Genomic DNA, 24495 nt, shown 5'->3' on the forward strand with positions numbered 1-24495 from the left:
TAAACAGCCCTGTGGAACATTCTGAAGCGATTATAGGGTTATATATTTAGGGGTTTCGAAATGCATGATGGTGTTACAATCAAAACCATATGTCTGCTTAAACAAAAACATTTGTTCTGATAATCTGAACAAGGAACTCCGTTTTCACGAATACCCTAAATCTCTATTGTAAGGATGATTTGGGTTTTTGTCTAAATCTCATGGTTCTGGTTTTCCAAGCGGCAGAACAGGGGCTAACAAAATCAAAAGCCTTATGTGTATCAAGGCTTCTGCGTCAAACAATCTCCCGGCACACGATATATTCCCCTCCAGCGCTGGCTCGGGGACACGCTGTAGAAAGGTGTGTGTTCAGACGCCTGTGTGTACATGTGGAAAGTGCTTCCAACAGCCAATCAGCCGCAAGAATAGTATGACCATGGAGGAGAGAAGCTGCTGCAGCGGAGCAGCCTCTTCTGTGTCAGGTAAGTGCTTTGTTTTTATATATATTTTTTTTTTGTTTAGGTAAAATGAATATTACTCACGGAACACTTTAATATGCACTTTTCTATAGTTTGTGTGCTAGCAGGGACATGGCACTATCCCTTTAAACTAGTTTTTAATGGCCAGTCCGATACATATACACGTTTGGCTGTAAATTGCATATATTATCTATCAGGTCCCATGCTTAGTCTGCAACATCAATGGCTGTCTTGTACTGATTGCTGGGCACTTTACAGATGACCTATAAGGTTATATAATTTCAGATCATAGCAGGGGGGGGGGTTTCAATGTTACTGGTCCAACACTGCAGCGGCAAACTATACATACGATACAATTGCCACAGCATGGCATGTTCTGTTATGTTTGTAACTAAGAACTATTTATGAAAACTATTTTAGAGGGGTTCTGTATTTTTTTTATTTTTTTTTTTACTAAAATCTTGAAATGTAGATACTGTGATGTCATATCTCGAGAGCAAGCAGTGAACATGTATGCCTATTTTCATCTTCAAAGAAGGGGAGTCTACATATGCCTGGCTGAATGCAATAGCAGATCAGAACAAGAAAGAAGGAGCTACTGCCATTCCACATGCACACAGAGAAGATTAAGAAGAGGATTAACATTTTGGAATGCCAAACCACTAAAATCTGAAAAAGTGATTTATGAGATGGTGGGGGTTGGTATCAAAGTTTAAAACGCTCTTGGTCAGCATGCCAACCAGTTGAATGGTCCTCCTCGCTGGACCATTCAATCGGTTGCTATGGCAATAAGACTACTTTGTGACAGAATCACTTTCCATACATAATAAAAAACAGCTTGCTTTTTAAGAAAGTTATTGTTACTATAATGGTTGAATATGCTTCAGTAGTTCCTGCACCCTGACTGGTGTTGTGACCCCATGTTGTGACCGGTGCTACCGTTCTTTGGAAGACTTTTTCCCCAGTGAAGCACCCTTACTATGTTTCTAGTTCCTGTTACATTCTCACCGTAAGTTGTTTGTTTTTTTGTCATTTTCACAATGGATCTTTTGATGACCAAAATTTAACACTACTGTCTGCATTCCTCTCTACACTGCAAGCTCCTTTTCCTCTCGTTTTACATAACAATCAAGTCATGTTACATATACTACTTGGTATATCCCTGTATACGCATTGGACAGCGCTGAGGGATATGAAAACACTATATAAAACAATAATAATAATCCTTGTGTAGTCAATCATAAGATAACAGTGTGGATTTTGTTTTATAAGACAACAGAGTATGAAGAAGTTGGCTAGAAATGACAAGGGATGGGCTAAATGTATAAAATGAATGGTTATGAAAACAAATGACATTTGCACGCACTGTACCTTGATTCTCCTTATGCTGACTTTTGCCTCAGATACCCTCTCAATAGCTGAGGGGAAGAAGAGAGTCACAGTGAGTCTCACTGCACTATAAAGGGACACTGCAACAAACACTCGACTTGCAGAGATAACATTGCCAAGCAGAACATACGTGGTGAAAGTCACAAACACGATGATTTTGCTTGCAACAAAGAAAGACGCCAAGTTGATTCCACGAAGATAGGAGCTTCGGAGTACCTTGGATATCTCATTCCTAAAATAAAGAAATGCAAAAAAGCAAAACTAATGCCTTCAAACCACACAGAGAAGTAAAATACTGTTAAAAACACATTCTTGGATCCATGCTGGAGAACATTATCGAAAGGAGAAGTGCCTTTTCTATAAAACAAACCATTATTGCTTTACCAATGCGGTTTGTTTACTTTAATAACATCGCCAATTATTTCTTGGCATACAACACCATCGAGCCTACTGCACGCGGGTTCATAGGCATTTGCATGATCCCAATGAATTATCTAGAGGTTCCAGGGGTCTGCACTGAAATCTGCATCCACCCATCTCACTGGCAATACAATCTGTTTAACATGTCAACATGCCATTAAAACGAAAGGAGCAGATCCAAAATAGAGAACATTTTAAAAAAGTATTCCCAGTATATTAACCAGTAAACAGAGGTGTAGATGTGACCATGTACAGCTATGTATAAAAATGTAAGATTAAATAAAAAAAAAAACACATACTTCCTTATGTTATTGACTAGCTCTGTAAATGGCTGTTCCCAAGCATACATCTTAATTATCCTCATTCCGGATATTACTTCATTCATGGTGCGAATTCTGATGTCTGTGAAGGCTGCTGTCTTGCCCCTAAAGAAAGACAAAAACGTACAAATGATACACAAGTTACACAAAATGCTGTTACAAACAAGACACAGTTTTACAACTTGTTTAGCAAATTTTGCCCTGTGCAATACCGTAAGCAAGCAGGCAAGGGCACTGGTGATAAACTACTATTATATATTAATATAATACCAAGTGGATTGAAAAACATAATAAGCCAGGAAATCTGGAATAAAAGTTACAAATGAATAACAGGTTATACTAATTTTTGGCAACAAAAAAAAAAAAAAAAAAAACACACACACACTGGCATGTGCCTACATAGGGATGACCTTTGTTTGTTAAAGAAGTAGAGATAATATATTTTTTAAATGGGCAGACAAAACATTTTGCCTACATCATAAACCCAAAGGTGGCCAAAATTATCTTTGCTACCGACCTCTAATATTAACATATTTTACGTCTAAACACATGGACACAAAAAAAAAATAAAAAAAAATGAAAATGCTACTAAAAATATATACAAATATGATTTACCTTAAAGAAGTGAAGAATTTACCAAGACATGTTTGCAAAGGCATCAATATAATTAGCACAGCCATTCCTGCAAGGCACGACGGGCCAATTTCAATCCAAAGAAGCACGGTTACAGCTACGGCTTGCAAAGGGCCAGCCCACAAAAAGTGAAGAAAAATGGTAACCTGTTAAAGATGAGAGGTTAAAATTTGTATTGCACAATTTCACTATTTTTTAAGCCTTAAAATGTTTGGCATATATCAATATGTCACATTAAAACAAAGAAAGCAGTATAACAACCACCTTTCCATGGTTAATCCACACTGGTTAGTGCTTACTGAATGCATGCATATATAAAAACAAACAATAAACCACGGCTTATTGTTTAACCCCTTCAGGACCGGGATTTTGATACTAAGGTGTCGCTAAAGGACCAGAGCCGTTTTTGTGTTTTTGCCATGTCTTTCTTCAACTGTAATTTCTCTCTTATTAATTAGTGCACCCACACAAATCATATATTGTTTTTTTCAGCACAAGTAGGGCTTTCATTTGAAACCATAATAAGCTGGGTAGTACATTGTTTTGTTTGAAATAAACTGGAAAAAGTGGGGGGGGGGTTAAAAAAAACAGTTTTGTATACATACAAATTGTACACACATTGAACCAATGAGAAAAAAATATCCAAAATATATTCATTAACTTGTTCCTTTTTGGAAACCACCCAATATGGCCAGGATTTTCATCTATTTTGACCAGTATAGGGCAAATATTGCAAGGCATGCATCACTTTTTGAAATGTAATTTTTTTCAAATTTGGCATGGTAATCTAATAACTGCAATAGTTGTCACAGATACTGATTATCCCCCCAAAATTATATGTTTATGAACAGTAGATAAGTCAAGGTGTACAACTAGGGTCATTTTGACACTTTTCAAACAGGGATTTTATCGCCAATTGCTGCCAAATTTTGAGGTATTTTTATATTTTTGGGGTTTTTTTTGCATATGTTGCATTGTGGCTTTAGATTTCATATTACATTTTTTTATAGAATAGGTGCAACTGCAGAAAAAATTGTGTTCACCAACATCCCTCGGTTCCAACAAGGCCTCACATGCATGGTTCATGCATTTTTTGAGGAAGCTATGAGGGCAAAACGGGAACATGTGCATTTTAGTTTTCAAATTTGGAATTTTCAGTTGGTTTACTGGGCCCGTATCCCATTTGGGAGATTTTGGAAGCCCCCCACTGTAAATTACCCCATAAAATTATATATTTTTGAACAGCAGACAAGTCAAGGTATTCAACTAGGGTAATTTTGACAGTTTTCAGGCAGCCATTTCTTCATTGATGTCTCCCAAAGTTCACGGAAAAATTTTATTTTATTGCGTTTTTAACGAATACATTTCAATGTTGCAATTTATTTCTTGCACAGCATATGTGCAACAGTGGAAGAAAACACCACATTTTGTCCACCAACAAGGCCTCACATGCATGGTTCATGCATTTTTTGAGGAAGCTATGAGGGCAAAACTGTAACATGCGCATTTCAATTTTTAAACTTTTTTAAATAATTTTTTTTTTTTAAATCAGATTACTTGTAAGTGACAGGTTTAGGCCGCCGACATCAATCAGGGAGACCGATCAATAATCAGCGACTTAACATGTCACCGACAAGTGATCAGGTAATAATTATGTTTTTGGGGTTTTTTATATTAATAATTTGTGTTTTTTCATAATTACCCTAGATGACCCCTCTCTCTTTGTAGGGCAGGGTCATCCATGGGCTGCCACAATGATCCGATTACTCCTATTGGCCAGGAGTGATCTGATCATCATCAGCCCAGCATTTGACCTGTAAGCACCCTGGAATTCAGGTCAGTGCTGTTATTTTTTTAATTTATTTATTTTTTAATTTTATTTATATATATTTTTTTTAAACTTTTTTTTTAACTCTTTCAATGCTGATGCTCCATTGAAGCACAGCATTGACTGATATTTAGTCCCCACAAGCTTGTGGGGACTAATTTTAACCCCTGCAATGCTGCGATGGAGGTCATACACAATCGCAGCATTGAAGGGGTTAATTAAGCAAGATGGGGGGTAGGGGGTAATTGAGCAAGGGAGGGGGTGGGGCCTCTGGCAGCTGGGACACAATCTCCCATAGACTGGAGATTGCAGGGGAGGAGTCTCTTTGATCAGTCCTACAGGACTGATCAAGGGGCTTGTGGGGGCTCGTTTTTGCTGTTGCTGGTCTGCCTGGGCTTCCAGGCAGACCACCAGCAGCAGAGCCCCATAAAAAAACGGGAATTAACCCCTTAAGGGGTTAACGCTGCACTGACACTCTCATGGAGCGATCAGGCAGCAACACACCACCCCCTTCCCTGAAGCTGCCTGTGGCAGCTGAAAACGCGATTGCAGGTTTTTCTGCAATCACGGTTTCAGCCTACAGAATTACTCCATGGGAGTGATCGTAGGCTTGGGGGCGGGCTTAGAGAGGCTGTGCTGGTCTGCCCAGACTCCTGGGCAGACAGCAGCAGCAGCGCCCCCGCGATCACCTGAAGGGGTTAAAAACTAAGCTCTGTTCCATTGAACTATGCATACATGAAATTACTCTTCAGCACCATTTCTATGCACAAGGACAAAAGAAATGTGATTTATATAATAGTACATTGTTCACAACAAAATCTAACAGTACCTGGTCAAACTTATTCACATCATTTGATAAGAGATTTACTATTTGTCCTGTGGTTGTTTTTCCCATGGCAGTGTTACTAAGACGAAGAGCCTACAAAAAGAAAGAAAAAAAAAAGACAAGAAAAGAAACAGATAAAATTTCATACATTACCAAACCAGTCTTTCCAGAGCACTAAATCAAGCATTTAATCCATTAATTGGCTGTTTTGACCAACTAACTTGTGTTAGAACAGTAAAACTACATCCCCAGGCTTGAACAAAGTTCCACACGTGTGATATAATATATATATATTATATATATATACACACATATATATATATAATATATATATATATATATATATATATATATATATATATATACACACACACATACATAATTTTATAGATTACAGCACCCCTAAAAGGCAAAGGGTGGTCACACCAAATATTGATTTGATTTACACTTTACATTTTGTTAATGTATCACAAATATACATGCTACTACTTTTTAAAGCATTCTTGCTTTACAGCATTTTTTCATACCTGCCTAAACATTTTGCACAGTACTGTATAAAAAATATATCACACACATTATATATATATATATATATATATATATATATATATATATATATATATATATATATATATATATATATATATATACACACACACACACACATACATACAGTGTTGTGAAAATGTATTTGCCTCCTTCCAGATTTGTTCTATGTTTGGTTATTTGACACATTTAAATGTTTCAGAGCATCCAACTGATTTTAATATAAGAGAAGGACAACATGAGTAAACACAAAATGCAGTCTGGGGTTTTTTTGTGACCTCCTGGATGAGTCGTTGATGCTCTTGGAGGAATTTTGGTAGGCCGGCCACTCCTAGGAAGGTTCACCAGGGTTCCAGATTTTCCATTTCTAGATAATAGCTTTCACCTTGGTTCACTGGAGTCCCAGTGCCTTGGAAAAGTCTTTGAATTCCTTTAGATCATGGCAGCATGTGCTGTCTTTTGAGACATTTTAGGCTTGTTCACTTTGTAATACAGGTTCTAATTATTTCATGTTTAAAATCAACAGTTTCTAGTGAAATTGAAATAATGAAATTGTTTAACTGGTTGATTTAGTAACTAAGGGGGCAGATACTTTTTCACGTTGGATAGCTTTTTTTCCTTCTACACATGGAATCATAATTTATAAACTGAATGTTGTCTCTACTTGTGTTATCCTTGTCTAACCTTTAAATCAGCTTGATTTAAGTGTGCCAAATTTGCAAAAGTAGAAGAAACCGGGAACACATATTTTCAGGTGCTGCTTAAATGACCAACATGTACACACACAACAAACCAAGAAATCAGTAGCAAACACTACTTAAAAAGCACCTGTTTGAAGCACAAAGACACAAAATGTTAATAATAGCATTGTATTATTTTCTGTGCTTCAAATAGGCGCTTTTGGGTAGTATATCTACGATATATAGAATTTGCCTAAATTGGAGTACTTTGACGTAGTGGTGGGTTAGCCAATATAGTGTATAGTAATCCACAATATTTATGCTTAAATTGTATTTGCTTTGTGTGCACTGATTTTGTGCTTTGTTTAAAATATATATTTTAACATTTTTGGTATAATAAGCACAATTCACCCCTTTTTCCTACAACATTTAGTGTGAAGTTATACCTGTATATTATACACATGTGTCTTATTCCAGAGATTTTATGGCATATATCAAAATACTTCGAGCCAAAAATAGGGTTCTAACTGATTTTCCCTTTCTCAGAATGTTTAGGTCCTTTTAGCACAAAACACGCATGTTTTAGGTTTTCTGAAGGAGACTCTTACCTTCTTATAAATCATGTGGCACATGGCTACTCGAAGCTTCATACCGGCTCGGAGAACATGATAAAAGTAGATATGATGCAGCACGGCTAAAAGGAGGGTGCAGACGGACAAGGCGGCAGCGTTGATATAAGCATTAGCCAAGGCTGCATCACTGGGATCATTGATCTCAAAGTAACTCACAACATTTCCAAGAAATATTGGCTGGATCACTTTAATGCTTTCCTAAACAGAGAAGAAACAACCTTTTAAAAGCATGGCCCTGGTCGAATGCAACTAAGTTAGATAATTCTTTTAATAGTAGACAGATTATATATGAGTGTTAATCACTGCCCTGTTCTATCAGGCAATGGTGCCAAGTATAGTATTTTACTGCAACTAAGCAGGAAAGAACACACCGTACTTTTATAAATCAGTTTAAGTGGTAACAGATAACTCACATATCTCATTAAAAAGGCCAAGGAAGTAGAACTGTTAACAATTCTAGACAAAATCAGGCAAAACATTTGTCTAGAGTGTATTTATAAGAGGTTCAAGTACTTTGCATCAGCTAAGTTTTAGAAGAGTCCTTGATAAAAATGAATACAAACTATTAATTGTTTACCTTTGTTTTTAAGTACAGAAGATAATAAAACATTATCAAGGTTAGAAATTAAAAATATTGGTTAGATTATCTCCAAAGTCCACAGTACCATGTGACATTATTTAGAGAGAGAAACAAGTATATAGAATACAAGGAATTACATGTTCTAACGGTTCTACTTATCTACTTTATATTATATATTAAAAAAAAAAATTATATATATATATTATATATATATATATATATAACTATACGATAGGTGTGTAAATTAAAGGTTACATCAGTAGACCGATCCTATTAGCGTGCCATGCTTCATTCACATATAGTAGTAGCAGGTACAAATCCAGGGTTGAATATAAAAGTTAAGTTATAAGAGTTAAAAAAAAAAAAATTAAATTATGTACCTCAATAAATGTAAAAAACCCTAAAACTGAATAGGCTCTCCAGTAGCAGCGTATGATGGCTTTTGTCAAACGTGGTGCACGTGCTTCTTTTTGAGCTTTTTGTTTTTCCTCCTCCCAATACCTGAAACAAAATATATATACAAATTTAAAAACCGGGTAAAGAGAGAGCTTTATTATTCCAAATAATAGATCAATGATTTATCTATTTTTCTGGGATCAGAGATAATCTCACAAGAGGCTTGGGTCACCACCTGACAGAATTTCCGACTCTAGACTGCCGAGCTATGCATACATTGCGCATGTTCCCTTCTAGTCGTCAGCTAAAACTGTATTCCTGAGCTGCCGTGATGCTGTTTAAACATGCATTTTAAACTGATGCCTTGATGTTAGGGATAAGAGCGTAATATAGACGCTAAACAGTTGTTGCAATTAAATCCATGAGTTGGACCAAAAGCACCAGGAGACTAGTCAGGACCATATGGGGAATGGGGGCTACTATTTATACAAAGACCTAATGCTGCTTGATTTTCCAACAAGGTAATCCTCACTATTTCTCAGGCTACTTCTTCACTATTTGTGTCACCTAGCACCAGAAGCTCAAACACAGTCCAGTGAAACATTGTAGGTAAAGTCCAAGAACTGTGTTACAAATTCCAGATGGACTGGAATGGACATCCATTTTACATTGGATGGGTCACGGGTAAGGGAAAGGAATTTGCATGATTACCTCTGGTCTACGTCTCTGGAGGATATAAGAAAATCTAAACAACCTAAAATTGGAACATTATACAAAATAATACAACCGATGTTTTGGATGGATTTCAGTTACGATTTTAGCTGAAATGTAACACTTCCTTTTTATTATAGATGGGGGGGCAATGAAAGCAATAACCCAGTGGAGAATCCACCAATAATAGTAAATTGATTTGCTACGTTAATATTGTCATGACTGGATCATCAATGAAATTAGAATATAGTTGTGGAATATTCAACACACAACAGAATGAAATTGTGGTAAAAGTCTCTGACACACCTTGGATTTTGCTATAAGGTTTTCTTATAAAATCATTTAAGTGCACCAAAAATTGTTCAGAGGTTCATGAACTAGTAAAGCTCACTCATCACCATGTAAAATGCAATTAATCTGGCAACAGGACTGATGCAATTACATGCAGAGAAGTTCATATTTTTTAGTTAAATCCATTACCACTGAAGCTCTTCTCCAAGCCTCTCTGAGGTGTCTTCGGGGAGTACTTTATACATGTCATCTTCTTCAAGCTTTCGTTTGTGGCCAATAAGAAACAAGGAGTTGAGCCAACTGAGAATGAAAGAATGAATACCTTGGTTATGAAGCACGTAGATCACATATAATCTTCCTGCAGGCTGAAGGCCGTAAGTCTAATGCCAGATAATGATAGGCAGAACAGAAAAGTACAACATAAAAAACTATTTGCATTGTGGTTTCCATCAAATAAAACATTAGTCTCATTATCAATGACCCCCTAGTATACACTGGCCTATCAAACAAAACCTACAGTTGCTTGAAATGGTACCCACCATATAAGAAAGCCAACAAATTGCCAAATACAGCACATAACTTCACAAAATTCAGTGTCACAAGGAATAAGTGAACTGACCAAGTAAAGATCTAAGATTATTGTTTCATGAACATTTTCCCCCTTTTTCTGTCAATATACCACAACAGAAAGGGTGATCAATACCTTTAACCCAATGTCAAGATACTGGATATAATAATTGCATATGTGTCAAACATCAGTATATATTATAAACACATCCTTACACTACCAAATTATCACTTCATTGTTTCCAGTGGTTTAAGAGGCAATACAAAAACTAATTCGAAGAAGAAAAAAAATTGCTCTAACAAAATGGTTTTTCATGAGAAGATTAATCTCATATTTTGTATAAAATGGCTAACAATACTAGCCATTTGTGTGGATTGTTATATTTAGTTACACCAACTAATGTATTTACACACACATGCACACACGGTCCCATCCACTAATAATGGCACCCATGGTAAATATGAGCAAAGACGAAAATGTGGAAATGTGTCTATTGTTTAACCCTTTGATCTTTTCTTCAAAAAACACACAAAAATGCTTTTGGTATGCTGAAAGAGACACATATTAATGTATTTAGAATGCAACGTCATAAAAGTCCCTGTCCCAATATTTTTGTCCATATAGTGTTGCGTGCGCACAGATATATATATACCGTATTGGCTCGATAATATAGGCCGCCCCCCTATATAGACCGCACCCTAAAATTTTGGTGCTTTTTTAAAGAAAACTTTTTTTTCTTTAAAAAAGCACCAAAAAAACATGCTGCCACTCTGTCTCCCCCCCCCAAGATATGCTGCCACTGTCCTCCTCCTCCCCCCCCCCGAGATATGCTGCCACTGTCCTCCTCCTCCCCCCCCCCGAGATATGCTGCCACTGTCCTCCTCCTCCCCCCACCCCCGAGATATGCTGCCATCTACGCAATACGCGTACACAACTTGCGGTGCCGGCACTCAGCTGATGTGCCGGCACCGGAAGTTGTATACGCGTATTGCGTAGATGTCCCCCACAAGACACCCGGGAGTCTCCTCTGGTAAGTCTTGGGGGCAGAGGTAAAACGCATCGCGCGGACGGTCACCGGCTGCGGCGATGCGGGTAAACAACCTCCGCAGCCGGTGACCATCCGCACGATGCGCTTAGACAACCTCCCGTGCCGGCACCCCCCCCCGTGGAAAGTGCTGGCAGGGGAGGCTGTCTAAGCGTATCGGGGAGTAGGATGCATGCCCGGGCGTCTGGCGCTAGACCCTGAATATAGGCCGCACCCCCACTTTAAAGTGCGGCCTATATTCGAGCCAATACGGTATATATATATATGTGTGTGTGTGTGTGTGTGTGTGTGTGTGTGTGTGTATTATATATATAGATATAAAAAAATATAACCCACCTATATAAACCATTAAAAACCATCCAATTTAATATAAGAAATAATTGTACAATATACAGTACTTAAAATCACATACAGGTTTAATAGAGGATGTTCTATACCGTACTCATGGTCAGTATGGGCCACTAATTTAAGGATAGCATAGAACATCCGTTACCAAAATAAAAACTTACAATACTTGAATTATCAGTGGTTTAAAATAAAATATCATACACAATGAAATCCCAATATTACATTTGGAATCCAGAGAATTAGGATGGGGTCTGAAAATGTTTGCAAGGTACTGTATATCTGAGGTGAGGAAAGATCCCTTGGCCATTCCATTCTTCAAATATAAAGCTTTCCTGTTAAACAAACCCACATTTCTGTTTGTTTATCAAGCAGTAAACCTCACTGCAATACTTTACAGACTAGCTTTTAACTACATTAGTGATTTTCTACTCCATAGACTTTTTTAACCCCTTCGAGACAAAGGCTGATTTTACTTTTTGTACCCTTTGTGACAATGGCCTTTTTAACATTTCTGTGCTGCTCGTGTTTAGCTGTAATTTTCTTCTTTCCCGTTTACTGAACCCACACACATTAGATATTGTTTTTTTCAGGACAAGAAGGGCTTTCTTTAGATGACATTGTTTTGATTGTATCATATTATTTACTATTAAAAAAATTATAAAATATGGTGAAAAATTTAGAAAAAAATGACCGTTTCTAACTTTTAGTTGAAAAATCTTTTACTCATCTATAAAAGGTAATGAAAAAACCTGCTAAATAGATTCTACTATTTGTCCTGAGTTTAGAAATACCCAATGTTTTTATGTTTTTTTGCTTTTTTCTACCCATTAGGGGGCAATAAGTACAGGTAGCGTTTTGCTATTTCAAAGCCATTTTTTCCAAATCTGGTAATTCTTCCCCCCATGTGCCATTTCGGGTATCTTTGAACCCGGCCAATGCAATTTACCCCATCAAGTCATATATTTTTGAAAACTAGACAGCCCAGGGTATTCCAAATGCTAGTATTTTAACTCTTTCCATGCACCATATCTACCACCAGTCTTTGTCAAACTTTATGGTAGTCATTTTTTTGCATTTGTTTTGTCATACACATTTTACTTCAGGTATGAATTAAAATGTTCTAGTTTATGTCACTATCACAAAACACCCCAATATGTGTTCAGCAACATCTCCTGAGCGCAGCGATACCCCACATGAATGATTTTGCCTGGCTGTTTGGGGGCAAAAGGGCCACATTTGGGGCATGCGCATTTTTCAATGTTGAACTTTGGCATTTGGGATCCACTGCCCATGCCCTATTTGGTACATCTTTGAGCCAGGCCATTTCAGTGTGCCCAACAAAACCATATATTTTTCAAAACTAGACACCACAGGGTATTTTAAATGCTGGTATTTTAACTCTTTGCATGCACATATTTTACCACCAGCATTTTTTCAAAGTTTGCAGTAATATTTTTGTGTGTGTATTTTTCCCACACACACCTACTTTATGTATGAATTTACAGCTCCTGGTATATGCCGCTGTCACACGACACCCCATAATGTGTTCAGCAACATCTCCTGAGTGCAGTGATACCCCACATGCATGGGTGTGTCATTTTTTGGGGGAACTAAAAGGCCACATTTGGTACGTGTGCATTTTTCTAATTGGAAATTAGATGTGTGGCCATCCTTCCCCCCGTGTTAATTGGGACGTTGTTGAACCTGGCCCATTCAATTTACCCCATCAAATCATACATTTTTTTAAAGTAGACACCCCACGGGCATTTAATATGCCAGTATTTTAACTCTTTCCATGCGAGAATTGTTTTAAGCTAATATGCTAATTTTAGGACTTGCTCACAAAAATATATTTATATATATATATATATTATATATATATATATATATATATATATATATATATATATATATATATATATATATATATATATTATTTTTTTTTATTATTTTTTTTAAAAAAAAATTAACATTTTTTTTCAACTTGGAGGTTCCCCTGATAGTGACATCAGTGGGAAATGATTTTTAAATTTTACTGTTTTTTTTATTATTATTTTCTAATTATTATTAATTTTATTTTATTTTTTAATTTATTTTTACTAATCACACTGTGATTAGAAAGCTGGGCTCCATTGACTTGCATGGTGAATGCAGTACCTGTATTCAACCTGCAAGTGGAGCCAAAGTTCTCTAGATGGTCTGGACCATCTAGCGAACTTTTAAAATTTGTGGTTCCTGTTACAGGACGGCGGCCATCTTCCTTGATGGCGAAGATTGCCGGCAGCCGCGGCTGTGACCGCTCTCCGGAGCGGTCACAGCCCATCAAAAGGTTAGTGTTTGGTGTCGCTGGATGCCTCCTGATCGAGGCATTCCAGCGACACCATTTAAGTTTAGGAGGCGATCGTCGATCGCCTCCTAAACGCTTTTAAAACGGGCGTCCGCCCGGATGTTGACGCCCCGTGGAGGGGCCAGAGATGGCCCCTTCGTGCCGATCGCGGCGTTGCTGAATGCCTCGAGGTCGAGGCATTCAGCAACGCTTTTTGGGTGCAGAAAGCGATAGTAGATCGCTTTCTGCACCCGTTTAAAAACGTGCCGGTCCTGGCACGTCAATTGTCGTAAAGCACATGCTTTTCCGTGCCGTGCCAGGACCGGCAATTGTCATTAAGGGGTTAAACACAACAACCCTTTTGACATTAAGTTACAAAAAAAAAAAAAAAAAAAAATACTGCCTTCCTGAATTATTTTAGAGAATAGACATTTAAATGTCAATTTGGGTAATACGGGGGCTTTTCTTTTCACAAAATCACTTCATGACAAACTCCTTGCCCCAGGGCAATGTTTTCACACCAAATGCCCCAAGTCAAATTCATGTGTAAAAGTCCTTTACCAAACATGTTATTTTCCAGTAAGTCACTCCTGTGAGTGGCTTTCCCTGCTCAAAACACCACACTGAGCTGATCCCGTATGGAAATGCAAATGAAGTCCTACTTAACTATTTTCTTTAGAAATTGTCATTAGAGTGTCCAGCTGGGTGATTAAGACAACACTATTCTATTGTTTACCACAGGCAGTATGACAAGGAGTCAGGTTATTTGCCTAGCAGATCGGGCCAAGATTACTGAGCTATAACACACACTATAACCCACTGACATCCAAATCAAATGTTCACCCTTCCCACAGCTAAGGCTCTAATTCTAGGTGGGTAACTTTCACCTTTACTTCAATTTACAGATTAACGCATGATCCGCACTGAAAACCCTATTAGAGAAAGAGGAACAGTTTCAGGACAGTCTCATAACCATGTTGACATGTAATAACTGCTCACAGGCCGTGCAAATTAAATGTACTCTGTTGCATAATGTGTATGTTATTTTCTCATTCACAGACAAGTCATTTCTGTATCGTCAAAAATTAAAAGTTGTATTTGAAGCTACAGTAATAATACAACGACAAGTGGAGCTTATAATGGCAAGACAACTACAGAAAAGGCTACAGGAAAAATATCTGAGCCTCAAACTATTTTGCCGTAGGATCCGTAAGGACAAAGACCAAGATTTGTACACCCTTTCTTACACCAATTCTTACTTTCACACAATAATTCGTATCTGTTAGGAAGCAGACACTACTATATTGGCTTAGGAGCTACAAACAGGATGCACCGGATAAGATTCACCATATTTAAAACAAAATCTGCCTTTCCAAATAGAAAATGACAACATTCCATAACTCTTCTTTTCGTTGGCGAACAGCCAGTAAAACCAAACCCACCAAGAACTCTGCACCCAAAATATCTCAAACTCTTCTAGGAATTTAAAAAATAATAATAAAAAAAGTCAATTCCCAGCACAACCCCAGCATTTTCAAGAAAGCATACAGGACTTCAAGTGCTCATTGAGTCCTACGGTCATGGAGCACAAGAAATCACACCACTGTTCCTGATTACATTGGCCGTGCTTCTGACAGTAATTGTCTGCATGTCGCCCCATTGTTTGACGAGAATCCTTTTCAGCCAGAGGAAATGTGTTTGCTGGAAGTAAGTGAAGTTAATTGTTCTGCGTAAGCATTCTGATCCCTTGAGGATGATTCTCCTATCACACCCCGTAAATTGAATTCTCTATGTCTAGACTAATTGTTGAGGATATATGAGTGCTCATTCAGAAACACATTTTCCAAAAGATGTAATTACTTTTACTTGGGGAGGAAATAAATTAGCAAGACTTGGCATGAGATCACAAATGTTATGGCAAAGGACCAAACAGGTTCACCCAGGTAGCTCCAAGAATCCCAGAATACTTCATTCCTACTCCCTACACTGCCCATTATTCAACATAAGTTAGAATGAACAACTCTAAAACTCTTGTAGGTTTCTGTAAATTTGTTTTAAAGCACACATTCCCTGCAGATAACTTGAAGATTTGTAAACACCTCATGACCTCAAACTATAGAGATTATGAAACACTTACTTGTCCTTGAAGAGTCTGTGAGACTGGATTTGTCCTTCAAAGGCACCTTCTCGGTGCCAACATAAAAACAATCCTACGGATAATAAATTCATGGGAAAAGCCAAACACTCCACTGATTATTATCGGATTTCAGCTTATGTAGTCTAAATTATTATTATTATTATCCTTTATTTATATAGCGCCAACAGTTTACGCAGCACTTAATACAATACATAAATTCAAGGGGTCTGACAAGACAAGAATTGACAGACTAAGACAAACCGATACATTTGGTGGAGAGAGCCCTGCTCGCAAGCTTACAATCTAGAGGTAGTCTAAATGTTCCTTCTATCTTAAAGCTTTTTCACGAACGTAGACTTTGTGCAACTGAATATATTAAGTCAGATTTTAAGTCACTCTGTGTCAATAAACAAAGTCCTCCTATAATCAGCTAACGTATATATTTTATATTCACTCCACTGCTAATGTCACATTTCCTCTGGCATTATTCAGGGGTAGGTTCATTTTCGTTACACTCTTACCTCTTGAAAATTAAACTTGAAGTATTTTTCTTAAACCAATTGAGTAATTTATCTCAAGCCATGAGAAGCGGTTACATACCGTTCTCCCAGGCAGCCAACCAGTTGTTAATAATCCAAATATAAGCCTCTTACCCTTTTGTACTTGTATAGCTAACCATAGTTCACATATCTTCTCTCAATGCCAAGGCAAACACCTAAACTATTTAATGGTGTAAGTCATGCTTTCCAGATTAACCTTAACATTGTATACCCAGTCTGCTTCATGCATGCATTATATTATATAAAAGGGGGGGTACCAATTACTGAAATTCAACAACGTGTAAAAAAGTGTAAAAATAAGCAAGAAACAGACACGGTAAATTTGTTCATCTGTTTTTGGTTAGACACAGATTTGAAGACATCTTCCATGTGAAGAAGCCAACTTTTTCTTTAACTTTATACTCAGTGTCTGTTCCTGCCACAGGTGTCAGATGGTCCATTTAAACTCAAAAGGAGCAGTCCTGTATCTTAGATCTTCTTTTTAACAATGAGCCACCTGGGGGTACTCACTAGTGAAATGGGCAAATCCTCTCAGAATACACAGCTTGGCGACTTTCCATCCAAAGCTACCTTAAGCTATTTCTGTTGACAACTATATAAATAATAATAAGTACTAAAGTTATTCATTAATACATTTTGATTTCTAAATAATTATGAATTTCATACTTGTGAGGTAACAATTTTGATATACCCAGGAACTTTTATCTCTACCGATAAACAGAATGGTTTCTTAAAGACCATCAATTGCTTGTAGAACCGGCCTAATAAGATGATAGTAGAAGACATCTTGCTCAATGCAAGTGTATCTGTTACGTGAACTGTGAAGGAAGTTGTAGGTTATAATCACATGTAGGGTACTGGTGAATGTTTTCATTACCCTTTCATTACGGCAAGAGACTCAGTCACCAATTTTTTGTGGTACTTTTCCCATGTTGGCTTCATGACTATCACTCCCTAATGCTTCCCATCCAGGAAACAAGCTACCCATTATAAAGGTGTTCTCCCGCTTCCTGCATCCTCCAGTTTTTAAAGCAAAAACCCAAAATTATTTGGCAAAAGTTTACAGCTGCGGTTCCATTTTTTCCTAGACATTCCTAAATGACTCCATACACGCTAAATAACCTTATTCCTGCATTTGTGTGTCTGTCAAGGGGCATTTGCTTGAAGGTCTTGTAGTTTAAAGGGTGGGAGTTGCTGTAGGAGGTCGGACTGCTGCTTTGTAATACATAGAGGAGAGAAGAATGACAAGCGTCGTTTCTGAGCAACTCTAGCATCTCAAACCTTTCAATGGCGGTTTTAAGTAGCGCTGAAGAAAAACATTAAATGGCAGATTTCTTTTACATCTCTTTACGGAATGCAGCATTTATCTGGTGATATTTTTATTATTATCATCTTTTCTTTATATAGCGCCAACAATTTACGCAGCGCTTAATGACAGACTGCGACAAACCGATACATTAGGAGGAGAAGGCCCTGGGTGGAACAGCAGCTTTAACAAATATCTGGGGAGGGTTTGGGTATTCAGCAGTACTGAGAATTATGTTTCTGATATTGCATTTATTAACAAAACTAAAAGCAGGTGAAACAGCACAGTTAAAACATTACAGTGCAAAAGTCAGAACATGACTGACCCCTTGGGAGACCTGAAATACATTTCAGTTTTGCTATAGCTAGATTTTAGAGACAACCCAATCTACAGCTTACACTTTACAATCTATGTATTGTAGGGTACCACGTATGATGGTATATAGGTAAAATCCCATAATTATGGTAAAGAAATACAATATAGGTAGAAAACACATGTTCACAAGTATGGCACCTTTTATGCACCTCTCAACTCCCATCACTTCTTATTCAGGCCAAGGGGTGGATATTGTAGACCACCACCCATTTTGATTGTTTACATACATTCTACTCTATTTATTTAAGGTGGAGTAACTGTGATATTAAAAATTCTGTCCCCTGTATGTTGTAAGCATGGGGACTAATACATACAACAGATAACCTGGCAGCATGCTGGCAATTTTTTTAACTCACAGAGAAGATGCCGGCCGGTCCCAGACAGATCAGCATCATTGTCTCTCCATAGAAAGGTACCTTGTGTTTTTATTCTAAAAGCAAGGCATGTGTCTATAACAAAAGTCTTGCACGCAAGACTGTCTGGAGGAGATAAGAGCACATCATCACAGTACTGTACATCAGGGCTTGACAAATTTGTTGTGAATCTAGGCGCCAGGTAAAAAAGTTAGGAACCAGGATTTTTTTAAACTAACAGTTGGTTAGGAGTGATCGGAATCATCATCAGCCCACCTACTAAACTCACAGCATTTGACCTGGAAGCACCCTGGACTTTCAGGTCAGTGCTGTTTGTTTTTTTTTTTTTTTTTATAACTCTTTCGATGCTGATGTTCCATTGGAGCACAGCATTGACTGATATTTAGTCCCCACAAGCTTGTGGGGACAAATGTTAACCCCTGCAATGCCAGGAATGTGTCATACACAATTGTGGCATTGAAGGGGTTAACGCTGCACTGTCGCTCTCATGGAGCGATCAGGCAGCAGGGGGGTGTTGGGGCTGGTGTCCACACTCATGTGGAGACCGAAGAACCCTCTCCCCTGTCCCTGAAGCTGCCTCTGGCAGCTGGGACTCAATTGCTGGTCTACAGACCAGCCATTGCAGGGAGGGGAGTCTTTGATGACTGCTGTAGGCTTCCATGCCTACAGGAATCATCAAAGGGCTTGTGGGGGGCTCGTTTTTGCTGTTGCTGGCCTGTCTGGGCTTCTAGGCAGACCACCAGCAGCAGAGCCCCCTGCAAAACAGGAATTAACTCCTAATCGCGGCATTGAAGGGGTTAACGCTGCACTGTCGCTCTCATGGAGCGATCAGGCAGCAGGGGGGTGTTGGGTCAGGTCCCCACACTTGTGTGGGGTCCCAATCAACACTGAACCCCCTTCCTTGAAGCTGCCTGTGGCAGCTGAAAACACGATTGCTGGTTTTGCAGCAACCGCGTTTTCAGCCTACAGGATCACTGTGGGAGTGATCTCAGGCTCGGGGGCGGGCTCGGAGTGGCTGTGCTGTCTGCCCATACTCCTGGGCAGACAGCAGCAGCAGTGCCCCCGCGTGGTGACGCGGGGACATTTTTTTCTGGATGTAAGAGGCTGACAAACACCTAGACGCCAGGACAAAATGCTCTGTCGCCATGGCGACCTGGCGCCTGGGATTTGTCGAGCCCTGCTGTACATAGCTTGAACTCTAAAGGGTTAAAATGCCGTAAATACATGGCTAGGATAACAGAATGGTCAGCAACATTCTGCCATTCACTGGCACAGCTGCCTTTGAGCGCACACCGAATCACCACATGTTGTTTATAAAGCGGTATGTCATTAAAGGTTTTTGGACAGGTGTGTGGAGTATTGTAAGATGTAGTAAGTGCAGCACTTCCCTTTACCCAATCTACAGGCACATGGGGCAGCTAATAAACTGTAAAATATATCGATGTAGTAGTTCATTTGTATACGCCTTTTTATATTCGCAACAAAATATATTTCTCTTAAGATTTATACCTTTTTTCAGAACATGTGTGATACAATATTACCAATACCGGAGACCAACTCAGGTTAAAGCAGCAGAGCGTTCTTTGCATTGTCTGTTCATTCTGAGAAACCCCAAAAAGAATGATAAAGATTTGTTTATATGTGGCTACCCGGATTCTATCAATGATTTCATCATGACGAAGTTAACAATACCATCACATGCTGACATTCTATCATTTCATATGTACTGGATTAAGGTGTGATTAATCTGTCACTTTTCCCATAGCTACAATTAATTATTCAGCTCTATATACACTAAACCTTTACAACTGTGCTTACTAATTAATGTAAGCAATATATACCGTACTTAAAATTCATCTTAAGTACATAAAAACAGCCATCTTTGTTTTCTCAAAATCATTATGATTTTTTTTCTCTCCATTAACCAATTACTACCCTGTTAAACTGTGCATTCAAATAGTCTGTGTAAGGACGTTATGCTGTGAAAAAGAATAAATTAAAAAAAATACTGCAAACATTTTTTGAAGAAGACTTTTAAGAAGCTCGGGATGCTCGCCATGATATGCATTTTAAAGCATAAGATAGCTTAGAGGTCGCTTTAAATTTATATGGCGTACTCATTGCTGGTACATGGAGGGGACGTCTGTAGAATGCCTTTATATGCATTTTTTCCCGCACAGGGTATATGTTTGGTAAAACCCATCTCCTGACATGCGATATGCTCACTAGTTTACGCCAGCATTGAGCAGGGGAGAACTACCGGTAATTTGAACCCTATGAGTACGCAAGGAAAGCAATCCCATTGGTTTCAGCCAATCAACAGCCAGAACACAGAAAGAGTGGGGAGCTGCAGCTTCTCTCTATCGTAAGTGTTGGGGGGTGGGTTTTTTTTTTTAATTATTATTATTTACCTTTTAAAGAATATATATTAAATCACTCTTTGTAAGGCTTTTGGGTTGTGCACTTGCATAACCTAGACACATTTACCTAGTGTCTGGGTTGCAGAAAAATAGCCCTTTGACATTATCTACTTATTGTTCTTAGAAGCCATGCCCCAATGTTGTCATAGAACTCAAGCTTCTGGCATTGCCAAAGAATGTATTAGCACCCTATAAAACAATGCACCAAAACACATCTTACTACAAGGATTATCAGATCAGGATAATTTTGGTTTGGTAGAATGTAGAGGCCAGTAAACATGCACCTGGACAACTTATATGAAATAACTTTAAAAATAATATGATATTCATTCACTAGTTAATAAGTTTGCTATTCACCAAAAGGCCGTTAATTTGAGGGCTCTTTGCATTAAACGGAGTTTAGGACCTCAGATCAGAAACATATTGAACCAGAGTTAATAAGAACCTAATATGCATTTGATGCTTTCTGAAAAAAGAAAAATATATATATTGATATCAATTAGACTGCTCCATGTGCACAGGGTGTTCTATTAGACCACTCAAAATCCCACATAAGCCAGTGTCAGAGGTGACCATATACAAGATACATCACCTGCAAAAAAAAAAAAGCTGGGGGGCAACGAAGGCATAAAAGAACTTTCATATATTTGCTTGGGCAAACAATGATAAATACAGCACTCAGCTGTCATATGATCCCTGCATAGTCCCTTTATTTGCTCGGTTTTCAGCATGGGGTTTATTCTTGTGCAAAATGACTTTTGGTATCAATAGTAATATATTGCTTTTCTACACTTGAAAAGTGAATGTATATTTTCTGTAAACAAAGAAAAAAAATAAAAAATGGTTCACCATAAAAAGCCTTAACTCAAAAATAAAATAGTCTTTGTGGAATTACATCAAATGTACTTAAAGTGGGGGGGGGGCAGTGAAAACATTTTTGGTGGTGGGCTGAGCAAGAGCTGCTCCTTCTAATTACATGCAAACTCACTCTAGTGAAAGACACTTATGTTTATCAGTCTAAACTGAACTCTAATAATGCAAGGCAATCTTCCAGAATGCTTTGGCAGTATCTCAGAAAGTGTACCCTCAGGTCACCTGCATTGAGCATATTTTGAAAACCTGTTATTTACAATGTTATAAAACAATAACATTAGAAACATTAGAACAGTAAGTTGTATAAGTTTGAAATAAAGTAACATCCAGGCAAAATATTATGGCATTAGGGTTGAGTATTCAGCAAAATAGCAAAATGTGCTTTGTAAAATGATTAAGAGATTCCCCCATTCCACCTCATCATAGGAAGAGGTCTGCATGTCTGAAACAGAGGATGCGCGTCTTTAAATGAGTGTAAATATGTAACAAAGAAAGTGGGAACAGAAACCATGAACTGTAGCCATAAAATGTATCCTTTTTTTAATCCAGATAAAGTACTGGCCATTTAAATCCCTACCGACCAATGATATAACAGGGATGACATAAAAAGATGAACCTAGAGGACCAACGACATACCTAGTACGTCATCGGTAAAAATCGGTCCCACTTCATTGTGATCACTCTGATCCATGGTTCACCACTGTAGGTGACTGCTCCATTAAACGGGAGCAGTCATCTTACAGCAGGTCTCCTGCACTTGTGTGCATGTGATCGATGCCAGGGCCAATTAAATGCACCAATACAGTTAAACGACACAGACAGTGCTTGTAAACACTGCCTTGGTCTCTGTTCTCTGTCCCTCTCTCTCCTTTTCCCTGTGATCATGAGCTGGACAGAATCAGAAAACAGTAAGTAAGTCCCAAGGCCAAAAAATAGTTTTATTTTTACCTCACCCTAAGGAATTCATTTTTATTTACATTAGGTAGTTAGTGTGAAATTAGATTTGATTTAATACTAGTGACTTAGGTCATGGAAAACCACTTACCTGTCATTGGAAAACATACATTCGCCGTTGGAGAATCATGCAACCGAAGTGGATCTTGTGTAGCTGATGCTCGAACCCCATGTACAGTGGGATTTAAGCTAGTAGACCACTTCATCCTTAACATGATCCAAAGCTCATGCGAAGCTGGTCTCATACGTTATATATATATATATATATATATATATATATATATATATAGTTACACACACACATATTTGGATATGTGGACACCTTTGTTTTATCGAACATTTTAAGAAAAGCAGTAAAAGAATAGGTCTGGACGTCTTAAAAAAAAAAAAAAAAAAAAAAAAAAAAATCTAGCTCACAATGACATCACATTCTCCTTCCTCTTGGCCAATATCCCGATGTCGAGAAGAACTGCCCCGGCTCAATAATTCCCAATCCGGTGTCAGAATCGTGATAGCTAAATCAGAAAACCCTTTATCTGAAGACCACCTGGAACCGTCCCGCACCTACTCACAAGTACAGTGGCTGAAAACACCACAAAGACGTACCTTAAGTGGGTAGAAAGTACCGAGAAGCCGCTTTAGCACCGAGCTGCAGGGCTCGTGAAAGGTATGATTTACAGAGTTTACTGGAAGGCTACTAAGCTGTAAAGCCAGCCGTTCTCTACTGCCGGCTATTACCGGACACACACGTGGGCTCGACATGTACACCCTTGTGTACCTCAGCCGGCACTGTCATGTGTTACCCTAGCAGCCATGTCACGTATCAATTACAATGGAACAAGACGACGGAGAACTTCCTACCAGAAAAAGATTTTTGAGCAGAAGTTGGCGTTTTGCAGGGGATTGTCTTTGCCTTCCTTGCGCACGGGCTCCATAGCGTCTACCGCCTTCTTTGCTGGGGGTGCCCGGCCTGCCTGTTCATGAGGACACCTTGTGGGTGCCAAGGTCCAGCACGGTAAGCAGCCTCTTCCCGCAGAGCAGAGTCTCCGCTGACCAGACTTCCCAGAGGCAGCAGCGCTAGCTCGAGCTCTACATAGCCCCGCCCATCCTCGCAGTTGCTTCATCCCATTGGCGAACAGACCTAAACCTGGCAGAAGCTACTAAGTGCACGCCAGATTACGTCACGCCGCCCCCCTCACCTCCGCCAGAAGCGTGCCTGGCAGGGGGAGCGAAAGGTGAGTGGGGTCCGGGTGAGAGCTGAAGGGCTGGTTTCGGTCCAATCACGTTAACGTCCTCGTTGTAACGCATTCGCAGAGACAGCTGTCATTTCATGTTTCATGTGATACAGCAGGGGGCATGTTCAGTCGGTACCTCAGCACATGTATGTATATGTTTTATTGGGCGCTAACAGGTTTACAGTATAACACACGTTATATAATACAGTAGCCTACCGACGTTTTAATCAGGATACAATAGGTAGGAAGTCATTAGGAAAGGGG

The 24495-nt window shown here is 38.6% G+C and overlaps 1 protein-coding gene across 1 annotated transcript in view; it reads right to left on the bottom strand.

Moving 5' to 3' along the window:
• LOC149299898 (ATP-binding cassette sub-family C member 4-like) overlaps positions 1-23758 on the bottom strand; it is a 99447-nt gene extending 75689 nt beyond the window's left edge. Inside the window, exons 1-8 of the mRNA XM_089485851.1 lie at positions 23603-23758; positions 9900-10090; positions 8693-8813; positions 7709-7930; positions 5878-5967; positions 3203-3366; positions 2567-2692; positions 1830-2079 (exon numbers count right to left, since the gene is read on the bottom strand). Coding sequence (XP_089341977.1) covers positions 1830-2079; positions 2567-2692; positions 3203-3366; positions 5878-5967; positions 7709-7930; positions 8693-8813; positions 9900-10090; positions 23603-23758 — 1320 coding nt within the window. The remainder of the gene's footprint in view (positions 1-1829; positions 2080-2566; positions 2693-3202; positions 3367-5877; positions 5968-7708; positions 7931-8692; positions 8814-9899; positions 10091-23602) is intronic.
• Positions 23759-24495: the final 737 nt, after the last annotated feature.

Source organism: Sceloporus occidentalis, unplaced genomic scaffold, assembly GCF_023333645.1.
Source record: "Sceloporus occidentalis isolate IW3139 unplaced genomic scaffold, rSceOcc1.0.p SCAF_27, whole genome shotgun sequence".
Classification (NCBI taxonomy): Eukaryota; Metazoa; Chordata; class Lepidosauria; order Squamata; family Phrynosomatidae; genus Sceloporus; species Sceloporus occidentalis.